The sequence below is a fragment of the Oncorhynchus gorbuscha genome, linkage group LG13 (assembly GCF_021184085.1).
Source record: "Oncorhynchus gorbuscha isolate QuinsamMale2020 ecotype Even-year linkage group LG13, OgorEven_v1.0, whole genome shotgun sequence".
Classification (NCBI taxonomy): domain Eukaryota; kingdom Metazoa; phylum Chordata; class Actinopteri; order Salmoniformes; family Salmonidae; genus Oncorhynchus; species Oncorhynchus gorbuscha.
The window spans coordinates 29,384,440-29,408,462 of NC_060185.1; the positions used below are offsets into that span (position 1 = coordinate 29,384,440).

At 43.9% G+C, this 24,023-nt stretch overlaps 1 protein-coding gene across 1 annotated transcript in view; it reads right to left on the reverse strand.

Moving 5' to 3' along the window:
• Positions 1-26: 26 nt before the first annotated feature.
• LOC123992671 (mitochondrial intermediate peptidase-like) overlaps positions 27-24,023 on the reverse strand; it is a 54,972-nt gene continuing 30,975 nt past the window's right edge. Inside the window, exon 19 of the mRNA XM_046294026.1 lies at positions 27-1,124. Coding sequence (XP_046149982.1) covers positions 1,024-1,124 — 101 coding nt within the window. The 3' untranslated portion in view covers positions 27-1,023. The remainder of the gene's footprint in view (positions 1,125-24,023) is intronic.

Here is a 24,023-nt window from a genome sequence, read left to right on the forward strand (position 1 = left end):
AATGAAAATAAAGCTTCCATTAGTGATTTCATATTTAGCAATTTATTCATGGCTCTGTGCGATGTACAGTAGGCCTACATGTGGTTACAGCTACCCAGCTCACTCCCTTTGATAGCATGTTCACACCTTGATTAACCATCTGAAGTAAATCCCACCTTGATGGGCGATGCCCCAGGTCAGATATCAGTGCTAGGCAAGTAAGGACATTGTATGGGGAGCAGCTGTAGCCTCAGCCCCTGGTAATTAGAGACAGAATCTGTTGAAACAGATGCAACAGCCGGTAGTACTTGATTTAGCTAGTAGTCACAGTCTGGATCACGCTCTGTGTGAATTAATCAGAAATTAAATCTCCAATTCACAACACCTAAGAGACCATATCCTTCCTTCTCAGCCCATAACCTCCCATCCCACCCTCCTCCCCTCCCCTCCCTAACAGAAACAGACAAATCAGAGGGAGCAGATTTGCATTTAAGGCAAAACACTATGTCAGGAATAGCAGGTGTTGTATTTGTCCTGTCTGATCTGAACAGGAAATAACAATGAACTGCTCATACTTTTGCAGAAAATGATATTCAACGCTAACAGATTTGAGTATTTTCTCTTGGGCAGATTATACAAACAATGTCTACATACTTCAACTTATCTATTTACATGGATATTGGAACAGATGTTTCAAACATACAATGATGCACTTTTTGTGCTTTCCATAATTTATATGCATCAATGACAAAAATATGTGTAAGACAGTATGGCATAATACATATGGTATATGCACAGATCTGCACAGACTTTCATGAACCACACAGGACCTATGGTTGAGCCAAATCACTAAATAGCTAGCTCGTATACAAAAATTGCATCAAAAAACATACGTTTACAGTGACTGCATACAGCTACAGTTATCTGCCTTTTGAAAGGATGAATAATTCATTGCATTTTCTGATCATGTGAGTCCATTCCACAGCAACACAATACAAGTCGTGGCTGAAACTGAATTGAAGAGTCGAAGATCGATCGAGCTAATCAGCTTGTAGAGTCCATGATGAAGGTCTCAAAGTCTGGGTTCAGGTCAGTCACCAGGGCGTCCACAAAGTCCTCAATGGTGGGCTGTCTCTGCAGCATCCCTGTGTCACACAGATACACGGACAGGGATTGAGCATATTGCCCTTTAAAAAAGGTTTATATGATGTCACTGAAGTAAAACTCCTCCAATGAATTGAAGTGAAACACCTGAGTTACAATATAAAAGCAGAACTTTCAGTTAAATAAGACATAGCTTATGGCCTGTAGTGGATATAAGGTAACACGGAGGAAATTCATTAAATGCAAGAGTACATAGAGAAGTGTATTAATGTACCTTTAAAGTTGTCCTCAAGAGTAAACACTCCTAAGTTCTCATTCAACACTGCAACAGTACAAATGTCAAAAGGTGTGATATTTTGAGGGGGTAGAGTGTCTCTATACACATATAATCTCCTTGCTAGCCTGCTGCAGTATGTTTCTAACAGGCCATTCGGAGCAGCTCTGGGAATATGTGTCTGGTAGCTCATGCACGGAGCGCACACTCTCTTCACAATTCCGCTGCACTCTCGCTTTGAAGTCAGTTCATTTCCCCCTTGTGTTGCTGCCAATGTAAATAGGCACTCCCCTCTCTCCCTCCTTCCTGCATGGGTCACCTCCAACACACACCCGCGCGCGCAATAGACAGGCACTAAAAATAAAATGTAGATACAATTTTTTAATCAAAATTCAGGAACAAAACACTTGCATTTATAACCACATGCAAAGGGCTCCAATAATAAAACACACACACCCATACACAGAGACTCATTCATGCATGCCCCCCCCCCACACCCCACACACACAGCAGGGAGTCCATCTCTGAGAAGTTAGCCTTCCTAAAACTGGCTGAGCAGTTGGAAAATGAGCCCTGAATTAGCTTGGTCCTGGCCTGCATTAAACTGGCTGCCTCCCACACTGGAGCCTTGCATGAGAAACAGACCAGGGTTCATCTTCCACTTGAGCCACGAGTTAGAAGCAGGTTTCACGCTGCCTGCCCACACTCCCTCTCTCCCAACAACTAGATAGGGGTACAAACCAGAGCACAGTCACAAGACCTCTGAAACAAGGTTCTAAACCCACATGAAGGTGGTGGCTTTCAAGCACTCGTATGATATGGGTTTATTAAAAACTAGATCATGCTTGATGTTCTGCTTGTAAGCATTGTGGTTGGCTGATAGTGGCATTGGATAACATGTTCTCTGGTAGAAAAACATCCACTGAATTACCGAGAGCAGGTATTCCCAAATGTGATGCACTTAAAAAAAAAATTTTTTAAATGTTTTTTTTATTTTTTATAAATCCTTCACATTTTCAAACAGTCCATTTATATTTTCCAATGGGGCTACACATTTGGGTGAGTTTTTTCTCTCGCTCGAGTAGCCTCATTTCACTGCCAAAAATAAAATGAAACCATCTAGTGTTCAGCGAGATAACAACAATGTCAAATACAGGTAGCCTAGTCAAATAATTAACATCAAATCACATCAACCATTACTCTCTCGTAGGAATTCCACTAACGTATGTAGCCAAACGTAGCTGCTGCTCATGTTGGTATCTGTACTGATGACGCAAAAGCCATGACAGGGAGACATAGCGGAGTGGTAACACGCGTTGCTCCCGATGCCACTTGGGTACACTGCACCATCCACCGAGAGGCTCTTGCTGCCAAGGGAATGCCTGACAGCTTGAAAGACGTTTTGGACACTACAGTGAAAATGATTAACTTTGTTAAAGAAAGGCCCCTGAACTCGTGTATTTTCTGCACTAATGCAATGATATGAGCAGAGACCATGTAACGCTTCTACAACATACAGAAGTGCGCTGGTTATCAAGGGGCCAAGTACTGACTTTTTTTTAAAATTGAGAGACGAGCTTAACGTTTTCTTCACTTACCATCATTTTAACTTGTCTGACTGCTTGCATGATGACGAGTTTCTCACACGACTGGCCTATCTGTTAATTCTCGCCTGAATGATCTGAATCTAGGATTACAGGGCACTCTGCAACTATATTCAATTTGCGGGACAAAATTGAGGCTATGATTAAGAGGTTGGAGGTCTTCTCTGTCTGCATTAACAAGGACAACACACAGGTCTTTCCATCATTGTATGATTTTTTGTGTGTAAATGAACTCAAGCACACGGACAATGTCAATTGTGATATATTTATTTATTTATTTTTTATTTCACCTTTATTTAACCAGGTAGGCTAGTTGAGAACAAGTTCTCATTTGCAACTGCGACCTGGCCAAGATAAAAGCATAGCAGTGTGAACAGACAACACAGAGTTACACATGGAGTAAACAATTAACAAGTCAATAACACAGTAGAAAAAATGGGCAGTCTATATACAATGTGTGCAAAAGGCATGAGGAGGTAGGCGAATAATACAATTTTGCAGATTAACACTGGAGTGATAAATGATCAGATGGTCATGTACAGGTAGAGATATTGGTGTGCAAAAGAGCAGAAAAGTAAATAAATAAAAAACAGTATAAAAACAGTATGGGAATGAGGAAGGTGAAAATGGGTGGGCTATTTACCAATAGACTATGTACAGCTGCAGCGATCGGTTAGCTGCTCGGATAGCTGATGTTTGAAGTTGGTGAGGGAGATAAGTCTCCAACTTCAGCGATTTTTGCAGTTCGTTCCAGTCACAGGCAGCAGAGTACTGGAACGAAAGGCGGCCAAATGAGGTGTTGGCTTTAGGGATGATCAGTGAGATACACCTGCTGGAGCGCGTGCTACGGATGGGTGTTGCCATCGTGACCAGTGAACTGAGATAAGGCGGAGCTTTACCTAGCATGGACTTGTAGATGACCTGGAGCCAGTGGGTCTGGCGACGAATATGTAGTGAGGGCCAGCCGACTAGAGCATACAAGTCGCAGTGGTGGGTGGTATAAGGTGCTTTAGTGACAAAACGGATGGCACTGTGATAGACTGCATCCAGTTTGCTGAGTAGAGTGTTGGAAGCCATTTTGTAGATGACATCGCCGAAGTCGAGGATCGGTAGGATAGTCAGTTCTACTAGGGTAAGCTTGGCGGCGTGAGTGAAAGAGGCTTTGTTGCGGAATAGAAAGCCGACTCTTGATTTGATTTTCGATTGGAGATGTTTGATGCGAGTCTGGAAGGAGAGTTTGCAGTCTAGCCAGACACCTAGGTACTTATAGATGTCCACATATTCAAGGTCGGAACCATCCAGGGTGGTGATGCTAGTCGGGCATGCGAGTGCAGGCAGCGATCGGTTGAAAAGCATGCATTTGGTTTTACTCGCGTTTAAGAGCAGTTGGAGGCCACTGAAGGAGTGCTGTATGGCATTGAAGCTCGTTTGGAGGTTAGATAGCACAGTGTCCAATGACGGGCCGAAAGTATATAGAATGGTGTCGTCTGCGTAGAGGTGGATCAGGGAATCGCCCGCAGCAAGAGCAACATCATTGATATTTACAGAGAAAAGAGTCGGCCCGAGAATTGAACCCTGTGGCACCCCCATAGAGACTGCCAGAGGACCGGACAGCATGCCCTCCGATTTGACCCACTGAACTCTGTCTGCAAAGTAATTGGTGAACCAGGCAAGGCAGTCATCCGAAAAACCGAGGCTATTGAGTCTGCCGATAAGAATATGGTGATTGACAGAGTCGAAAGCCTTGGCGAGGTCGATGAAGACGGCTGCACAGTACTGTCTTTTATCGATGGCGGTTATGATATCGTTTAGTACCTTGAGTGTGGCCGAGGTGCACCCGTGACCGGCTCGGAAACCAGATTGCACAGCGGAGAAGGTACGGTGGGATTCGAGATGGTCAGTGACCGGTTTGTTGACTTGGCTTTCGAAGACCTTAGATAGGCAGGGCAGGATGGATATAGGTCTATAACAGTTTGGGTCCAGGGTGTCTCCCCATGACTGTGGCAGCTTTCCAATCCTTGGGGATCTCAGACGATATGAAAGAGAGGTTGAACAGGCTGGTAATAGGGGTTGCGACAATGGCGGCAGATAGTTTCAGAAATAGAGGGTCCAGATTGTCAAGCCCAGCTGATTTGTACGGGTCCAGGTTTTGCAGCTCTTTTAGAATATAGCGAAGCACCTGAGTGAGTTGGGAGCGCAATTACACAGGTACTTTCCCGAAAGGGCTAACACAAACAAGTGGTTTTGTTATCCCTTTCATGTCCTGCCTCCAGTCCACTTACCGATATCTGAACAAGAGAGCATCATCGAAATTGCAACAAGCGGTTCTGTGAAAATTGAATTCAAATCAGAAGCCACTGCCAGATTTTTGGATTGGGCTGCGCTCAGAGTACTGTATCCTGCCTTGGCAAATCACGCTGTCAAGACTCGGATGCCCTTTGCAACCACGTACCTATGTGAGAGTGGATTCTTGGCCCTCACTAGCATGAAAACTAAATACAGGCACAGACTGTGTGTGGAAAATTATATAAGACTGAGCACACCCTTCTCATTAATGGTGAGTTATTCACAATTTTCGATGAACAAAAGGTTTTATATGTAAGATGGTTAAATAAAAGAGCAAAATTATTGATTATTATTATTATTATTTGTGCCTTGGTCCTTTGTCACTTCCCATGAGCCAGGTTGTGACAAAAACTCACACTCATTCTTATGTTTAATAAATGCATCGTATAGTGTGTGTGGCAGGCGTACAATGATGGCAAATAACATTTGAGAGTGCACTGACACTGGTGCTAGAGGGGCTATGCAGCTGGAGGTTGAATGTTTGAAGGGATACAGGACTATAAAAAGTTTGGCAACCACTGACCTAGAGGATGATACAGCAGTAGTACAATATTTGGCTAAACCTGCTATTTTCAATTGCAGAAATCTATGGACTATTCAAAGCTACATGTTTTTCTTTCCTCACAAAACTATGACATTATAGGGCAGTAATATAATATTGCATATATGAACCTTAGAGGGCTAACCACTAAATGCTATGCATGCAAATGGATTTTCACAAAAACATGACATCATTGGGCTGGGAATGGTGAGCTCATCTAAGTATCTCACCATAGATCTCACTCTGCAGTCACTGATCTGGATCCACAAGGCTGTCTGCAGCATCACTAGTACTTTCTCTAATGACAGCTATTTCCAGACACCTCTCCACAAGGGGATTTGCAGTGGGCTGGCCGGGAGCCTGCAGCCTGCTGTACTGTAGGTTAGTGTGTTAAATAAGCATGGAGACTAATCTGCATAACCAGAGTCACAATGTGACAAAGGAGCAACCAGCAGGTAAACGCCAATAATGTATATAAACACCAGATTGCAAATGTATTGGCCAATGAGAGGCTTTGAAGCCACCGGTCGGTCATATTGGTAATCCTCAGAAGGAGTAGTCCTCCTGTTACGGATACAGTTATCCTGTGTGTGTGTATCCTGTGTGTGTGTTTCTTTTCTCTCCTTCTCCCCTCACAGGTGAAAATTATCACTCCCCAATCAGTCAACAATCAATCATCAATCAGAAGACACACCTCCTCCTATTTCCTGACCTATCACAGTTCCTTCCCCATGGTTTAAAAACCCCATTTGTTTGTTCTAGAGCTCAGCTCAGCTCAATCTCTAGCTCAGCTCAATCTCTCTGTAAATGCCATGTCTGTAGGTCTCTGTGTTTCACTCTCGCTTTATGTCTTAACCTCTTTTGTTTAAGCACCTCATAGCACTTTGTCATCACCTGTGAGTATTCTTTTTGTTTATGGTGTTTGTGTTTGATTGCTGGTGGGAAAAGGGGGAAACCAAGACAAGTCGCCCATGGGCATACACTACCCGTAGGTGAACTTTGTTAAATACACTAGGTAGAACTGGGCGGACCACCCACTGTATTTTTGGTTAGTTAGTTAGCTGTTAAAGTAGGCTAGTCTAGCTTAGGGGTGTGTTTTTGTATATTTATTGTTTCTTTCCTTGGGTCCAGCTCAGCCCCTTTTCCTGCTCCCCCCATTACCGTGTGTTTATAAATCTAGAGTTTGACGGTAGATTTCTGTTGTCGTGGTTATTTCGTGCACACTTTTACTTTGTCACAATAATAATTTGCATGAGTTATGTTACGGGTCTCATTACCATCCCCCTAGACTGTCGGGCCAAAAGGGATTCGTAACATAAGTGGGGGCTCGTCCGGGATCTGTCATAACTGACACCCATGCCGCTCATGTAGATTGTTGTAGTGGTATAGTTCAGTGTTGAGCGTCATAGCTGAAGTAGCATTAGTGTTTGCTATTTTCTTTGGCACTTGTGAAGTAGTGTAAAATGACTACTTTTGATTTGAAATCCTTTTTGGATAACCCTTTGTGGAGGTTTTTGACAAATGTTGTAGAGTTGATTTAATGACCTTGGCTGACCATTACTCAGTATCGATTCCGCAGAGTTTAGTTAAGGCGGAGGTTAAAAGGCTAGTATTAAATGTATTGTTGGAAGAGCAGGTGCTTGTGTTACCGCTGCCTGAGTCTACTACCCCTGTAGGGGATGTTGCTGCTCCTGTAAGCCCATTGGTGTCTGATAATGAGGGCGAGGCTAAAACACCAGCCACATTGTCCCGTTTTGATCCACTCTCCCCACTGTCAAATGGTGATGCCAGGAGGGATGTCCGTTTAGTACAGTTCCAACTGGAGGTGGAAGAGAGAGCCCAAATTAGGCAAGAGACTCTCCAGTTGGAGATGTGTAAAATAGAAGCAGAAAAAGAACGAGAACAACGGCATTTGGCGATGTGTAAAATTGAGGCAGACAGAGAACAAAGGCAGTTGGAGTTCAAAATGCGCCAGATGGAACTGGAGGCAGAGACAGCGAGGCTAGCCTCCGGTCCTACTGTGCCTGTTTGTGAGCCGTCCTCACCTACTGTGTCCTCAAACACGTTTGACATTAGTAGGCAGATTGCCTTAGTACCTTTATTCAGAGAGTCAGAGGTTGACTACTATTTTTGTGTATTTGAGCGTATAGCCGTAGCATTGAAATGGCCTGAAGAGGTATGGTGCCTATTACTTCAGTGTAAATTAACTGGTAAAGCCCAAGAGGTTTTGTCAGCGTTACCTCTGGAGGACAGTTTGAATTACGAAGTGGTCAAAGCTACTGTTCTTCGTGCCTATGAGCTTGTGCCTGAGGCATACCGACAGAGATTTAGGTCTCATAGAAAGTCTTCTAGTAAGACTTATGTGGAATTTGCTAGAGACAAGGGAAATCTGTTTGATAAATGGCATGCTGCTAGTAAGGTAACTGATTTCAACTCTCTCCGGGAGTTAATCTTGTTGGAAGAGTTAAAAAATTGCTTACCCGAATGCATTGTAGTTTACCTAAATGAACAGGAAGTATCCTGTCTGGCAGAAGCGTCTGTGTTGGCAGACGAGTTTGTGTTGACGCACAAGAGTGTGTTTTCGGCTCAAACCGAGAGTAGAGCCACTGAGTTTCCTACCTTTAGCCCTAGTCGGCCAGCAGTAGTATATCAAGCACGCCAGAAGAATGAGCGTCCCTGTTTCTATTGTCATAAAGTAGGACATATGATTAATGATTGCTTCCTGCTTAAACGCAAACAAGGGATGCCTCTTCGTGCCAAGCCACCAACAGGTGTTGCTCTAATTCGTACGGTTAAGAGGTCGGCAACAAAACAGGTGCCTCAGGGTAACTGTAGTTTGAAAGTCTCAGTCCCCAACCGCCGTTATGAACCATTCATTTTCGAGGGGTTTGTGTCCCTAACGAATGACGAAGCGTCTCAACGACCGGTTAAAATCCTTAGAGATACTGGTGCGGTGCAGTCGTTTATATTGTCTGATGTGTTGCCCTTATCTGACGATACATACTGTGGTTCCAGTGTGTTAGTGCAGGGTATTGAAATGGGTTTTGTCCCAGTGCCATTGCACTTTGTGAAAGTACACTCTGAGTTAATCAGTGGAATATTCAGAGTGGGGGTACGCCCTATGTTGCCAGTGAAAGGTGTGACCTTTATAATGGGTAACGATATTGCCGGAGGAAAGGTAGTACCCGTATTGGAAGTATTGGATAAAAGTGACCATTCTCTCTCGAATGAGCTGGCACAGAGTTATCCACATGTGTTCCCCGCTTGTGCTGTCACTCGTGCTCAGGCACTACAAGAGGGTGACGTGATAGATTTGTCAAACACCTGTTCAAAGAGGTTGAACAAGAGGATGGATTGTGTGATACCTCTGAGAAGCTGATCACCTCTGACAAACAGCCCAGGAAAGAATCAAAGAACGTTGAACTTATTGCATCAATACAGTTACCAGTCACTTGTGAGCAGCTGATTGCTAACCAAAAGGTTGACAACAAGCTTGCTAAATGTTTTTCTAGTGTTGTCTCATTGGAAGATGTGAAGAAGAACGTGGCTTACTTCATTGATGGTAATCTCCTCATGCGTAAATGGAAATCCCATGTTGACGCGGATGGAGATTGGAATGCTGTTTACCAAATAGTGATTTCCTACAGCCTTTCGACAAAATGTGTTATCTCTTGCTCATGATCACCAGTGGTCTGGTCATTTAGGAATCACAAAAACTTATGATCGGATCCTTCGACATTTCTTTTGGCCGGGTTTAAAACAAGATGTGGCTCAGTTCTGTCGGGCATGCCACACATGTCAGATAACAGGAAAACCAAATCAGGTTATTCCTCCCGCTCCTCTTTGTCCCATAACTGTCATAGGTAAACCATTCGAGCATGTGGTGGTTGATTGTGTCGGACCGTTACCGAAGACAAAATCGGGTAACCAGGTTTTGTTAACGATAATATGTATGGCTACAAGATACCCCGAGGCCATTCCTCTGAGAAGGATTACAGCCCCGGTAGTGAGTAAAGCCTTAATGAAATTCTTCACGACATTCGGGTTACCTAGGGTGGTACAAAGCGATCAAGGAACCAATTTCCTATCCAAGCTCTTCAGGCAGGTGTTAAAATCCTTGTCAATTACGCACCGTGTGTCAAGCGCCTATCACCCAGAGTCTCAGGGTGCACTTGAAAGATGGCATCAGACACTGAAGTCTATGCTACGTAAATATTGTTTGGAATCTGAGAAAGATTGGGATGAGGGAGTTCCTCTAGTTTTGTTTGCTGCTCGTGAAACTGTGCAGGAGTCCCTAGGTTTCAGCCCGGCTGAACTGGTGTTTGGTCACACAGTGAGAGGACCAATGAAAGTCCTTAAAGAACAGTTCTTGTCCCAAGAGTTGTGTACCAGAGATGAGAATGTGTTGGACTACGTTAGTCGCTTTTGTGAGCGCCTACACCAAGCTTGTGCTCTCGCAAAGGAAGCTCTGTCTTCCTCACAGAGGAGCATGAAAAGACACTATGATAAAGAGGCTGTTTCTCGTCCACTACAGCCAGGTGACCAAGTACTGGTGTTATTACCTGTTCCAGGATCTTCACTGTCAGCTCGTTTCTCGGGTCCTTATTTAATTGAAAAGAAAATAAGTGAAACTGACTATGTGCTTCAAACTCCTGATAGACAACGCCAATCTCATGTGTGTCACATTAACATGTTGAAAGCTTACCACACCCGACCCAGCACACAGTTAGAGTTCAAAAACAGAGGAAGGTACTGCTGTCCCCTCTGCTACTACTGCTATGATAGTGGACTGTCATATTGATGATGTTGATGGCTTGGAGTTGCGCAATACTCAGCAGCAGTGTGTTAGATTGCCCAACTCAGAAATGCTGCTGTCTATCCAATCCAGTCTGGTTCATTTAACGGATGGACAGGCCAATGATATTGTGAGGCTACTACACAGTTTTCCATGTCTCTTTAATGACGTTCCTACTCGCACAAATGTGTTGGAACATGACATTAATGTTGGAAATGCTACACCTATCAAGCAACACCCATATCGTACCAACGCTTCCAAGAGGAAGATAATGAGGGATGAGGTGAGATATTTGTTGGAGAATGACCTGGCTAAGCCAAGTTCAAGCCCTTGGAGTTCTCCTTGCATTCTGGTTCCTAAACCTGATGGTACGTCCAGGTTGTGTACGGATTATCGAAAGGTAAATTCTGTCACAATGCCAGATTCGTTCCCGTTACCCCGACTGGACGACTGTATCGACACTATTGGTGCTGCTAAGTATGTAACCAAGTTAGACCTTTTAAAAGGTTACTGGCAGGTTCCGTTAACTTCACGTGCTTCTGAGATTTCTGTCTTTGTGACCCCAGACAACTTCCTACAGTACTCAGTCATTGCTTTTGGGATGCGAAATGCACCAGCCACTTTCCAACGACTGGTTAACTCCGTATTATCTGGCGTTCCTAATTGTAGTGCATACCTTGATGACCTAGTGATATATTCGTCTGAGTGGTCAGATCATGTTGACTCGCTAAGGGTAGTATGTGAACGGTTGGCAGCTGCTTCTCTAACCCTGAACTTGGCAAAGTGCGAGTTTGGGAAGGCTACTGTTACCTATCTCGGTAAAGAGGTTGGCCATGGACAGGTGCGCCCTGTTGGTGCCAAGGTCTTGGCTATAACTGCATTCCCTGCACCTACCACCAGACGAGAGCTACGCCGCTTTTTAGGGATGGTTGGCTACTATCTTAGCTTCTGTAAAAATTTCTCTGCGGTAGTTGCTCCATTGACCGATTTGCTTAGTTCGGCTAGATCATTTGTGTGGTCACCTGATTGTAAGAGCTTTTGAATCAGCGAAAGCACTCTTATGTAGTACACCTGTACTTGCTGCTCCAGATTTTGAACAACCGTTCAAACTTGAGGTAGATGCTAGTGCCAGAGGTGCTGGTCCTGCTGCAGTAGAACAGCACAAGTGTGGAGTGGATCATCCCGTTTGTTATTTTTCACGTAAATTTAATAAATGTCAAACAAACTATGCGACAATAGAACAAGAAGCTCTTGCTTTGTTGTTGGCTCTGCAATACTTTGAAGTATATATTGGTTCCAGTGCCCTACCCGTGATTGTATATACTGACCATAACCCCTTAGTTTTTCTCCACCGAATGTACAACCAGAACCAGCGCCTTATGCGTTGGGCGCTGATTGTACAAAATTATAATTTGGAGATCCGCCACAAAAAGGGTTCTGATAATGTGTTGGCAGATGCTTTGTCTCGTGTGTGAAAATGATTTCTGAATGTTTTGCAAGGTTGTTGCTTTGTTGTAAGTATTCATTGAATACTGTAGTCGCAACCCCTAGGGTTGCTCTTTTAAGGGTGGGAGTGTTAAGGATACAGTTATCCTGTGTGTGTGTATCCTGTGTGTGTTTCTTTTCTCTCCTTCTCCCCTCACAGGTGAAAATCATCACTCCCCAATCAGTCAACAATCAATCATCAATCAGAAGACACACCTCCTATTTCCTGACCTATCACAGTTCCTTCCCCATGGTTTAAAAACCCCATTTGTTTGTTCTAGAGCTCAGCTCAGCTCAATCTCTAGCTCAGCTCAGCTCAATCTCTCTGTAAATGCCATGTCTGTAGGTCTCTGTGTTTCACTCTCGCTTTATGTCTTAACCTCTCTTTTGTTTAAGCACCTCATAGCACTTTGTCATCACCTGTGAGTATTCTTTTTGTTTATGGTGTTTGTGTTTGATTGCTGGTGGGAAAAGGGGGAAACCAAGACAAGTCGCCCATGGGCATACACTACCCGTAGGTGAACTTTGTTAAATACACTAGGTAGAACTGGGCGGACCACCCACTGTATTTTTGGTTAGTTAGTTAGCTGTTAAAGTAGGCTAGTCTAGCTTAGGGGTGTGTTTTTGTATATTTATTGTTTCTTTCCTTGGGTCCAGCTCAGCCCCTTTTCCTGCTCCCCCCATTACCGTGTGTTTATAAATCTAGAGTTTGACGGTAGATTTCTGTTGTCGTGGTTATTTCGTGCACACTTTTACTTTGTCACAATAATAATTTGTATGAGTTATGTTACGGGTCTCATTACCATCCCCCCTAGACTGTCGGGCCAAAAGGGATTCGTAACACCTCCATAGGAATGAAATTCTACAGTATTTTAATTGTTTCAAGGACAAAATTACATATTTTTTGTTGTAGTGGGGACAGTGACATTAACACTAATACACACATACACACACGCACGTTTGGACACACCTACTCATTCAAGGGTTTTTCTTAATTTGTACTATTTTCTACATTGAAGAATAATAGAAGGCATCAAAACGATGAAAAAACATGACCAGGGAGGTATACCTGCTGGAGCGGGTGCTACGAGTGGGTGCTGCTATGGTGACCAGTGAGCTGAGATAAGGCGGGGCTTTACCTAGCAGAGTCTAGTAGATAACCTGTAGTCAGTGGGTTTGGCGACGAGTATGAAGCGAGGGCCAATCAATGAGAGCATACAGGTCGCAATGGTGGGTGGTGTATGGGGCTTTGGTGACAAAACGGATGGCACTGTGATAGACTGCATCCAGTTTGTTGAGTAGAGTGTTGGGAGGCTAATTTATAGATGACATCACCGAAGTCGAGGATCGGTAGGATGGTCAGTTTTACGAGGATATGTTTGGCAGCATGAGTGAAGGATGCTTTGTTGCGATATAGGAAGCAGATTCTAGATTTAATTTTGGATTGGAGATGCTTAATGTGAGTCTGGAAGGAGAGTTTACAGTCTAACCAGACACCCAGGTATTTGTAGTTGTCCACGTATTCTAAGTCAGAGCCGTCCATAGTGATGCTGGACGGGCGAGCAGGTGCGGGAAGTGATCGATTGAATAGCATGCATTTAGTTTTACTTGCGTTTAAGGGCAGTTGGAGGCCACCGAAGGAGAGTTGTATGGCATTGAAGCTCGTCTGGAGGTTAGTTAAACACAGTGTCCAAGGAGGGGCCAGAAGTATACAGAATGGTGTCGTCTGCGTAGAGGTGGATCAGAGAATCACCAGCAGCAAGAGCAACATCATTGATGTATACAGAAAAGAGAGTCGAAAGCCTTGGCCAGGTCGATGAATACGGCTGCACAGTAATGTCTCTTATCGATGGTGGTTATGATGTTGTTTAGAACCTTGAGCATGGCTGAGGTGCACCCATGACCAGCTCTGAAACCAGATTGCATAGCGGAGAAGGTATGGTGGGATTCGAAATGGTCAGTGATCTGTTTGTTAACTTGGCTTTCGAAAAGACAGGGTAGGGTAGATATAGGTCTGTAGCAGTTTGGGTCTAGAGTGTCACCCCCTTTGAAGAGGGGGGTGACCGCGGCCGTATTCCAATCTTTTGGAATCTCAGACGATACGAAAGTGGTTGAACAGGCTAGTAATAGAGGTTGCAACAATTTCGGCAGATAATTTTAGAAAGAGGGTCCAGATTGTCTTGCCCAGCTGACTTGTAGGGGTCCAGATTTTGCAGCTCTTTCAGAACATCAGCTATCTGGATTTGGGTAAAGGAGAAATGTTGGGGTTTTTGGCGGGTTGCTGTGGAGGGTACCGGGCAGTTGACCGGGGCAGACAGGTCTGGAGTGAACCAAGGACTATATCTATTCCTAGTTATACATTTTTTGAGAGGGGCATGCTTATTTAAGATGGTGAGGAAGGCACTTTTAAAGAACAGCTAGGCTTCATCTACTGACGGGATGAGGTCAATGTCATTCCAGGATACCCCGGCCAGGTCGATTAGAAAGGCCTGCTCGCAGAAGTGTTTCAGGGAGCGTTTGACAGTGATGAGGGGTGGTCGTTTGGTCGCAGACCCATTACGGATGCAGGCAATGAAGCAGTGATTGCTGAGATCTTGATTGAAAACAGCAGAAGTGTATTTGGAGGGCGAATTAGTTAGGATGACATCTATGAGGGGGTCCGTGTTTACTGATTTGGCGTTGTACCTGGTAGGTTCATTGATAATTTGTGTGAGATTGAGGGCATCAAGCTTAGTTTGTAGGATGGCCGGGGTGTTAAGCATGTCCCAGTTTAGGTCACCTAGTAGCACGAGCTCAAAAGATAGATGGGGGGCAATCAATTCACCTATGGTATCGAGGGCACATCTGGGGGCAGAGGGAGGTCTATAGCAAGCGGCAACAGTGAGAGACTTGTTTCTGGAAAGGTGCATTTTTAGAAGTAGAAGCTCAAATTGTTTGGTTACAGACTTAGATAGCCTTCAGAGTTCTGTATTACTATCTTTGCAGTAGATTGCAACACCGCCCCCTTTGGCAGTTCTATCTTGGCGGAAAACGTTATAGTTAGCAATGGAGATTTCAGGGTTTTTGGTGGTTTTCCTAAGCCAGGATTCAGAAACGGCTAAGACATCTGGGTTGGCAGACTGTGCTAAAGCAGTGAGTAAAACAAACTTAGGGAGTAGGCTTCTAATGTTTACACGCATGAAACCAAGGCTTTTACGTTTACAGAAGTCAACAAATGAGAGCACCTTGGGGGTGGGAGCGGAGCTAGGCACTGCAGGACCTGGATTAACCTCCACATCACCAGAGGAACAGAGGAGAAGTAGGATAAGGGTACGGCTAAAGACTATACGAACTGGCCATCTAGCACGTTCAGAACAGAGTAAAAGGAGCAGGTTTCTGGGCACAATAGCATAGATTCAAGGCATAGTGTACAGACAAAGGTAAGGTAGGATGTGAGTACATTGGAGGTAAACCTAGGCATTGAGTAATGAAGAGAGAGATAGTCTCTAGAGATGTTTAAACCAGGTGACGTCATCACATATGTAGGAGGTGGAACAACATGGTTGGTTAAGGCATATTGAGCAGGGCTAGAGGCTCTACAGTTAAAATAAGACAGTAATCACTAACCAGAACAGTAATGGACAAGGCATATTGATATTAGAGAGAGGCATGCGTAGCCAAGTGAACATATGGGTCCAGTGAGTGGTTGGGCTGCTGGGGACACGGCGATTCAGACAGTTAGCCGGCTAACAAGCTAACAGTTAGTAGGCCGGGGTTAAACAAGCTAGCAGCTAGTAGACCGAGGCAAGCTAGCAGTTAGCACGCCGGGTTAGCAAGCAAGCAGTTAGCATGGGCTAGCAGTTACAGACCAGGCAGGTAAGCTAGCAGTTAGCAGGTCGGCAGCTAGCAGTTAGTAGAGCGGGGCAAGCTAGCAGTTAGCAGGCCGGGTTAGCAAGCATTCAGCAGAGGCTAGCAGTTAGCAAGCAAGCAGTTAGCAAGCAAGCAGATAGCAGGGGCTAGAAAGTTAGCCTTTGGGGTACGTCACGATGGGGGTATGTCTGTTTTTGCCTCTTCGTGCGGTGACGTCGATAGACCAGTCGTGGAATTAGTAGGGTTTCAAGTAGCTCTACGTAGCTAGCAGGCCTAGCTGGTTAGCATAATGGACCTTCAGCGGGCGTCGTGTCTGAGGGGCCTGTTGGAGTCCTCGGGCAGATTATGTCGGTATTCCGGCCGTAGGGGATCTGCGGGGTTCCATGCCCCGTACCGGCTGTAGATGGGGTCCGGATATTGTAGCCCAGGAGTATACTTCGGTGGTAGCACAGGAGCCCTGGCCGGGCTAGCTTCAAGCTAATTGGTGCTTGCTCTGGGATGGAAACGCTAGCCAGGAGTAGTCATCCGGGATTGCGGTTAGCTAGTTGTGAAGATCCAGATGAAAATGTTCAGTTTCCGGTAGGAATCCGGGGATAAAAATAACAGGTCCGTTATGCTCTGGTTAGAGTCACGTTGTTCGAACTGACGAGAGCTTTCCGAGTTGAAGGTAATGGTGGATTTTTGTTTCCCTTTGCTTATTTGAGCTGTTCTTGCCATAATATGGACTTGGTCTTTTACCAAATAGGGTTATCTTCTGTATAGCACCCCTACCTTGTCACAACACAACTGATTGGCTCAAAGCATTAAGGAAAGAAATTCCACAAATATACTTTTAACAAGGCAGACCTGTTAATTGAAATGCATTCCAGGTGACTACCTCATGAAGCTGGATGAGAACATACAAAAATTTAAGAAAAACCCTGGAATGAGTAGGTGTGTCTAAAATGATTCTTCATGCCACGAGAGGTACTGGATCCTGGCAAATGGTTCTGGAACTAAACAGTCCAAAACAGAGGTGCCGGATCCTGTTGGAAAACATAAGTGAAACCATAGCAGTAGAATAATCATTCTTGTTTACACAAAAAGAGACAACCCTGTCAAAGGCCTGTAAGCTATGTTCTGCTCCTGCCCAGTCTGGCAACAGAGAATGATGGATTTGTCAAATGAGTCATATTGCCTTTAGATATTGGCATTCTCCATTCACAATGGCACTGCTCTGAGGTATGAGGCTATGCCCATTACATGTCATTATATATGCCAATAATGTTAACCAAAGTGGCTAGTAAATAAGTCTTTCCAAAATCAAATTACAACAAGGTGGGGCTTTTATTATTTTAAACAAACACCAAGATTTAACTCTAAACTGGGTTAGGTAAACAGGCTATTAGGTTAAGTTTAACCAAGATGTCCCTTGATGAAGGTTATTGCACAACCTGCTTAAAAGGCTCACAAGACACTCTAAAATGACCACTGTGCGCTGAGGAGGACTTTAACTTCTTGGTGACGGGGCAGTATTTTTACGTCCGGATTAAAGGCATGCCCAAATTCAACTGCCTGCTACACATCCCCAGAAGATAAGATATGCATATTATTAGTAGATTTGGATAGAAAACACTGAAGTTTCTAAAACTGTCTGAATCATGTCTGTGTGTATAACAACTTATTTAGCAGGCGAAACCCCGAGGACAAACCATTCAGATTGTTTTTTTGAGGTCACTCTTTTAAATCGGCTTTCATTGGGAATCCAGATTTCTAAGGGACCTTCTAGCAGTTCCTATCATTTCTACTGAATGTCAACAGTCTTTAGAAATTGGTTGAGGTTTTTCCTTTGTGTAATGAAGAAGTACGGTCATCTTGAATGAGGGTCACTTGAAGTGTACTGTTAGATAGAGGCACGTGACCAGAAAGCTAGCTACAGTTTGTTTTCCTCCTGTATTGAACACAGATCATCCCATCTTCAATGTCATCGATTTATTTCCGTAAAAAAACAACTAAAGTTGTATTACAAAAGCAGTTTGAAATGTTTTGGCAGAGTTTACAGGTAAGTTTTGAGATATTTTGTAGTCACATTGCGCAAGTTGGAACCGGTGTTTTTCTGGATCAAACGCACCAAATAAATTAGCATTTTGGATATATATCAACGGAATTAATCGAACAAAATGACCATTTGTGATGTTTATGAGACATATTGGAGTGCAAACAAAAGAAGCTTGTCAAAGGTAGGACATTAATTATATTTTTACTTCTGCGTTTTGTGTCGCGCCAGCAGAGTTGAAATATGCTTTTCTCTCTTTGTTTACGGAGGTGCTATCCTCAGATAATAGCAGTTTGCTTTCGCCAAAAAGCCTTTTTGAAATCTGACATGTTGGCTGAATTCACAACAAGTGTAGCTTTAATTTGCTATCTTGCATGTGTGATTTCATGAAAGTTAGCTTTTTATAGTAATTTATTTGAATAGTGTCCCACATATCCCAGGGGTTAAAGCAGACCGGACTCATACATCAATGGGTCTATATGGCATTAAATCTATAATCCATTAGTTCTCTATTCTGAAAAGGAGCAATTTGCTGGGACAGCAGAAGTATTATGTTTCAAAGGTCTTTTATCCATGGAAAGAACAATTACTTGTCAGTCTGAGCTTTCTACAGAAGAAAATGTTACAGTAGTCCAGCTGAGAGGCTATATGCACGATTTGTTGTACAGTGAACCTTTGCTGAACAGTTGCGTAACTAACCTGTGCTTAAAATACAGGTACATATGGAAGAACTAAAGGTCCATTAAAAACATAAAAAATACTGAAATAAAGGCTGCATTTAGGTAGTATGTGCAGTGCAGCACTATTTAATTACATTACAGAGGGTGGTGATGTGTATCTCTATGGCTGGCTAACAGCAGAGTAACAAAAGGGTAATGAGGACTCAGGGGGATGGACGGAAGGGAAACGGACTCAGTCTCAGAAGCTGCCTGCATCAAAGTGCCAGGCTGAGCCACATTTGTTGATCAGCAATTAATCCCACTACTTCTAGAGTGCTGCTCTGCTGTGTCATCTGGTGCTGGGGCAGCCCAGCCTGGCCACACCTTGGGGTTTAGGCTTGTCCCAGACTGACTGACTGACTGACTGACTGACTGACTGACTGCAGAGGATTAGATCAGAGACAGACATTAGGAACTGCCTTGGCATCGCTGAGATAGTGTTTTTTTATGTTGCATGTTTTAATGTCACTTTCACCAGTGGAAAGTAATTGATCACTATTACATATACCATATTGCCCCTCCTACTCAATAACATAATGCTGAGCTCTTTGAACAAAGAGGGTTGAGCAACAATCATTCTCATAATCATACAGTTCATAGCAGATTTCTGGTTTCTCTAGCTCTTTACGTTTTGATCATAACCATTTGAAACATGTCAAGGTGTTTATGTAATTACCTCTTTCTAACCTGGCGGCAAACTCTTCTTATTGCCACTATAATTATGTCTTTGAAGTTAAGGAAGCCCGTTCTTTCTTGAAACAGCTTTTAAAAACAGTATAAAAAATAATAAAAACATGACAAGAGTGATGACAAACATTGCAAAGAGCAGTTTGGAGGAGGATGTCTAACTATTTGAGGAGGAAAATGCATTTAGAGCCTTGATTGAACTTCTGATAAGTATTGATGTAGTCATTGTAAGTTAACTGACACATTTACAACTCTACATCACAGTATAGTGTATTCCACATCCGTAACTATAAATTTACAGCAAGAAGTGGAATGTGACTATACATTAAACCCTCCTAAGTTCATAAGGACTCAATCATACTGTACTATGGTGATTAAAGACTCATACTACGCATACAGGGAACCTCTGATTAAACCAGAGGGAGATAAATGAGTAGCAGACTAGAACCAAGGCCAATAGAATCAGGCTTAGAAGGTTTATTAACTTCAGAACAGGGTCATTATATCCACACCTGATTAGGCCAACTGGGCCAGGCTGAGCTGAGAGGCCAGGTCCTGGGACCTGTTCCATTGCTTACGTATCTCCATTGTCCCATGTGCCCCTCCTGATCCGTGGTGGGCAGAGGAGGCTATGGGAAACAGCAGGCCCATGAAAGCCCCCTCTGTGGTGGCCTGGGCCCAAGAACAGAGGGCTTCAGTCAGCATGGGCCGTCAGTCAATCACCTTTCACGCTCTCTGCTGCCATTTAATCCCGGGGCTACTTTTCACCACATGCTGGCTGCCTGGGAAACGTCCAGGCGCAGCACGGAGCGGGCAGAGAGCCACCCAGATAAAGAGACCAGGCCAGCCTCTGAGGAACCTCTTTGGGCTTGCTCCGGGTACCCCCAACCTGTCCCTTCACCTTTCAACCAAGATCCTCCACCCCCAGACCCATACTACAGGGAACAGCAGGGAAACAGACCACTTTAGCTGCAAGCTTCTTTAACAGGGTTCGGTTTGCTCAGTGTTGGTTTATGTAAGTGTTTCTAAAATGATATTGCCTTGAGGCTGTGCAGATACAAAAATCTTCATAGTAAACATGTCACTTCCAATGACTAATTATTTTACTCACTCAGTGTTCCCCGATTTTTAGCTAGTTTCTCAAAACCATAGGCTTGAACAGACACATGTAAACAAACCTTACTTTATTACAGTAATTGAAGTGGTCATGATGATATAGTAAATCATGTAGACAAGATGATTCAGCCACAAGAGCATTAGTGAGGTCGGGCACTGGTGTTGGGCAATTACACCTGGCTCGCAGTAGGCGTTCCAATTCATCCCAAAGGTGTTCAATAGGGTTGAGGTCAGGGCAATGTGCAGGCCAGTCAAATTGTTCCACACAGAATATTTAGAATGACATTGTAAGCTGTTGTGTTAAAATTTCCCTTCACTGGAACTAAGGGGCCTAGCCCGAAGCATGAACAACAGCCCCAGGCCATTATTCCTCCTTCACCAAACTTTACAGTTGGCACTATGCATTGGGGCAGGTAGCATTCTCCTGGCATCGACCAAACCCAGATTCATCTATCGAAGTGCCAGATGGTGAAGCATGATTCATCACTCCAGAGAACGCGTTACCACTGCTCCAGAGTCCAATGGCGGCGAGCGTTACACCACTCCAGCCGCTGCTTTGCATCGTGCATGGTGATCTTAGGCTTGTGTGCGGCTGCTCGGCCATGGAAACCCATTTCATGAAGTTCCCGACAAACAGTTATGTGCTGACGTTGCTTCCAGAGGCAGTTTGGAACACGGTAGTGAGTGTTGCAACCGAGGACAAAAGATGTTTATGCGCTACAGCACTCAGCGGTCCAATTCGGTGAGCTTATGTGGCCTACCACTTCGCAGCTGAGCCGTTGTTGCTTCTAGACGTTTCCACTTCACAACAACAGCACTTACCGTTGACCGGGGCAGCTCAAGCAGGGCAGAATTTTGCCAAACTGACTTGTTGGAAAGGTGGCCTCCTATGATGGTGCTGTTGAAAATCACTGAGCTCTTTAGTACATGCCATTCTACTGCTAATGATTGTCTATGGAGATTGCATGGCTGTGTGATTGATTGTATACACACTTCAGGATTGGGTGTGACTGAAATAGCCAAATCCACTAATTTGAAGGGGTGTCCACATGTAGTGTATCTTAAAAGTTCATTAAAGTGACAGGACTGTTTCGCTAGCCCAGACTGGAAGCATTGAGGAGTTTACCACATCAGTCACCTGTTTCATTAATAACAGCATTAACGACGTCACCCCCACAGTGACTGTATGTACATATCCCAACAGGAAGCCATGGTTTACATACATGAAACATCCATACTGAGCTAAAGGCCAGAGCTGCCACTTTCAAAGAGTGGGACACTAATCCGGACGCTTAAGATATCCCGCTATGCCAGGGGTGGGCCTGATTGGTGTCATAACTTTTCCCCAGCCCTAGCTAACACACCTGATTCCAATCACCAAATCATGATCTTCAGTTTAGAATGCAATTGGATTAATCAGCTGTGTTTGCTAGGAAAGGAGAAAAAGTGTGACACCAATCGGGTCCTCGAGGACTGGAGTTACCCACCCCTGCGCTACGCCCTCCGACAAACAATCAAAGCATCAATAGAGGACTAAGCCTACTACACTGGCTCTGACGGTCGTCAGATGTGACAGGGCTGACAAGCAATCACGAATTACAAAGGGAAACCCAGCCGTGAACTACCCAGGTACACAAGCCTATCAGACGAGCTAAATGCCTTCTATGCTCGCATCGAGGTTAGCAACACTGAACCATGCATGAGAGCACCGGACGACTTTGTGATCAAGCTCTTGGTAGCCAATGTGAGTAAACAGGTTAACATTCAGAAGGCTGCAGGGCCAGACGCATACCGAGAGCATGCGCTGACCAGCTGGCAAGTGTCTTAACTGACATTTTCAACCTCTCCCTAACCCAGTCTGTAATACCTACATGTTTCAAGCAGACCGCCATATTCCCTGTGCCCAAGAACGACAAGGTAACATGTCTAAATGACTACCGCCCAGTAACACTCACATCTGTAGCCATGAACGCACCAACAGATCAGACGACGCAAACTTTATTGCACTCCACACATTTCCCACCTGGACAAAAGAACACATACAGTTGAAGTCTACATACACCTTAGCCAAATACATTTAAACTCAGTTTTCCACAATTCCTGACATTTAATCCTAGTAAAAATTCCCTGTCTTAGGTCAGTTAGGATCACCACTTTATTTTAAGAATGTGAAATATCAGAATAATAGTAGAGAGAATGATGAAAGAAATAAAGCTGAAATAAATCACATTCCCAGTGGATCAGAAATTCACATACACTCATTTAGTATTTGGTAGCATTGCCTTTAAATTGTTGAGCTTGGGTCAAACGTTTTGGGTAGCCTTCCACAAGCTTCCCACAATAAGTTTGGAGAATTATGGCCCATTCCTCCTGACAGAGCTGGTGTAACTGAGTCAGGTTTGTAGGCCTCCTTGCTCGCACACGCTTTTTCAGTTCTGCCCACAAATCTATAGGATTGAGGTCAGGGCTTTGTGATGGCCACTCCAATACCTTGACTTTGTTGTCCTTAAGCCATTTTGCCACAACTTTGGAAGTATGCTTGGGGTCATTGTCCATTTGGAAGACCCATTTGCGACCAAGCTTTAACTTGCTGACTGATGTCTTGAGGTGTTGCTTCAATATATCCACATAATTGTCCTACCTCATGATGCAATCTATTTTGTGAAGTGCACCAATCCCTCCTGCAGCAAAGCATTTTTGGATAAAAAACGTTCCAGTTTTAAACAAGATATTTTGTCACGAAAAGATGCTCGACTATGCATGTAATTGAAAGCTTTGGAAAGAAAAAAAAACTGACGTTTCCAAAACTGCAATGATATTATCTTTGAGTGCCCCAGAACTAATGCTACAGGCGAAACCAAGATGAAATTTCATACAGGAAATGGTCCAGATTTTGAATGCCCTGTGTTCCAATGTCTCCTTATATGGCTGTGAATGCGCCAGGAATGAGCCCGCACTTTCTGTCGTTTCCCCAAGGTATCTGCAGCATTGTGACCTATTTGTAGGCATATCATTGGAAGATTGACCATAAGAGACTACATTTACCAGGTGTCCGCCTGGTGTCCTCCGTCAAAATTATTGCGTAATCTCCAGGTCCATGCGCGTTCCATTTTCTTCAGAGGAGAAACCAAACTGCCACGAATGATTTATCATCGATAGATATGTGACAAACACCTTGAGGATGGATTCTAAACAACGTTTGCCATGTTTCTGTCGATATTATGGAGTTAATTTGGAAAAAAAGTTTGCGTTGTAATGACTTAATTTTCTTTTTTTTTCTTACCCAAACGTGATGAACAAAACGGAGCGATTTGTCCTACACAAATAATATTTTTGGAAAAACTGAACATTTGCTATCTAACTGAGAGTCTCCTCATTGAAAACATCTGAAGTTCTTCAAAGGTAAATGATTTTATTTGAATGCTTTTTTTGTTTTTGTGAAAATGTTGCATGCTGAATGCTAGGCTATCAATACTCTTACACAAATGC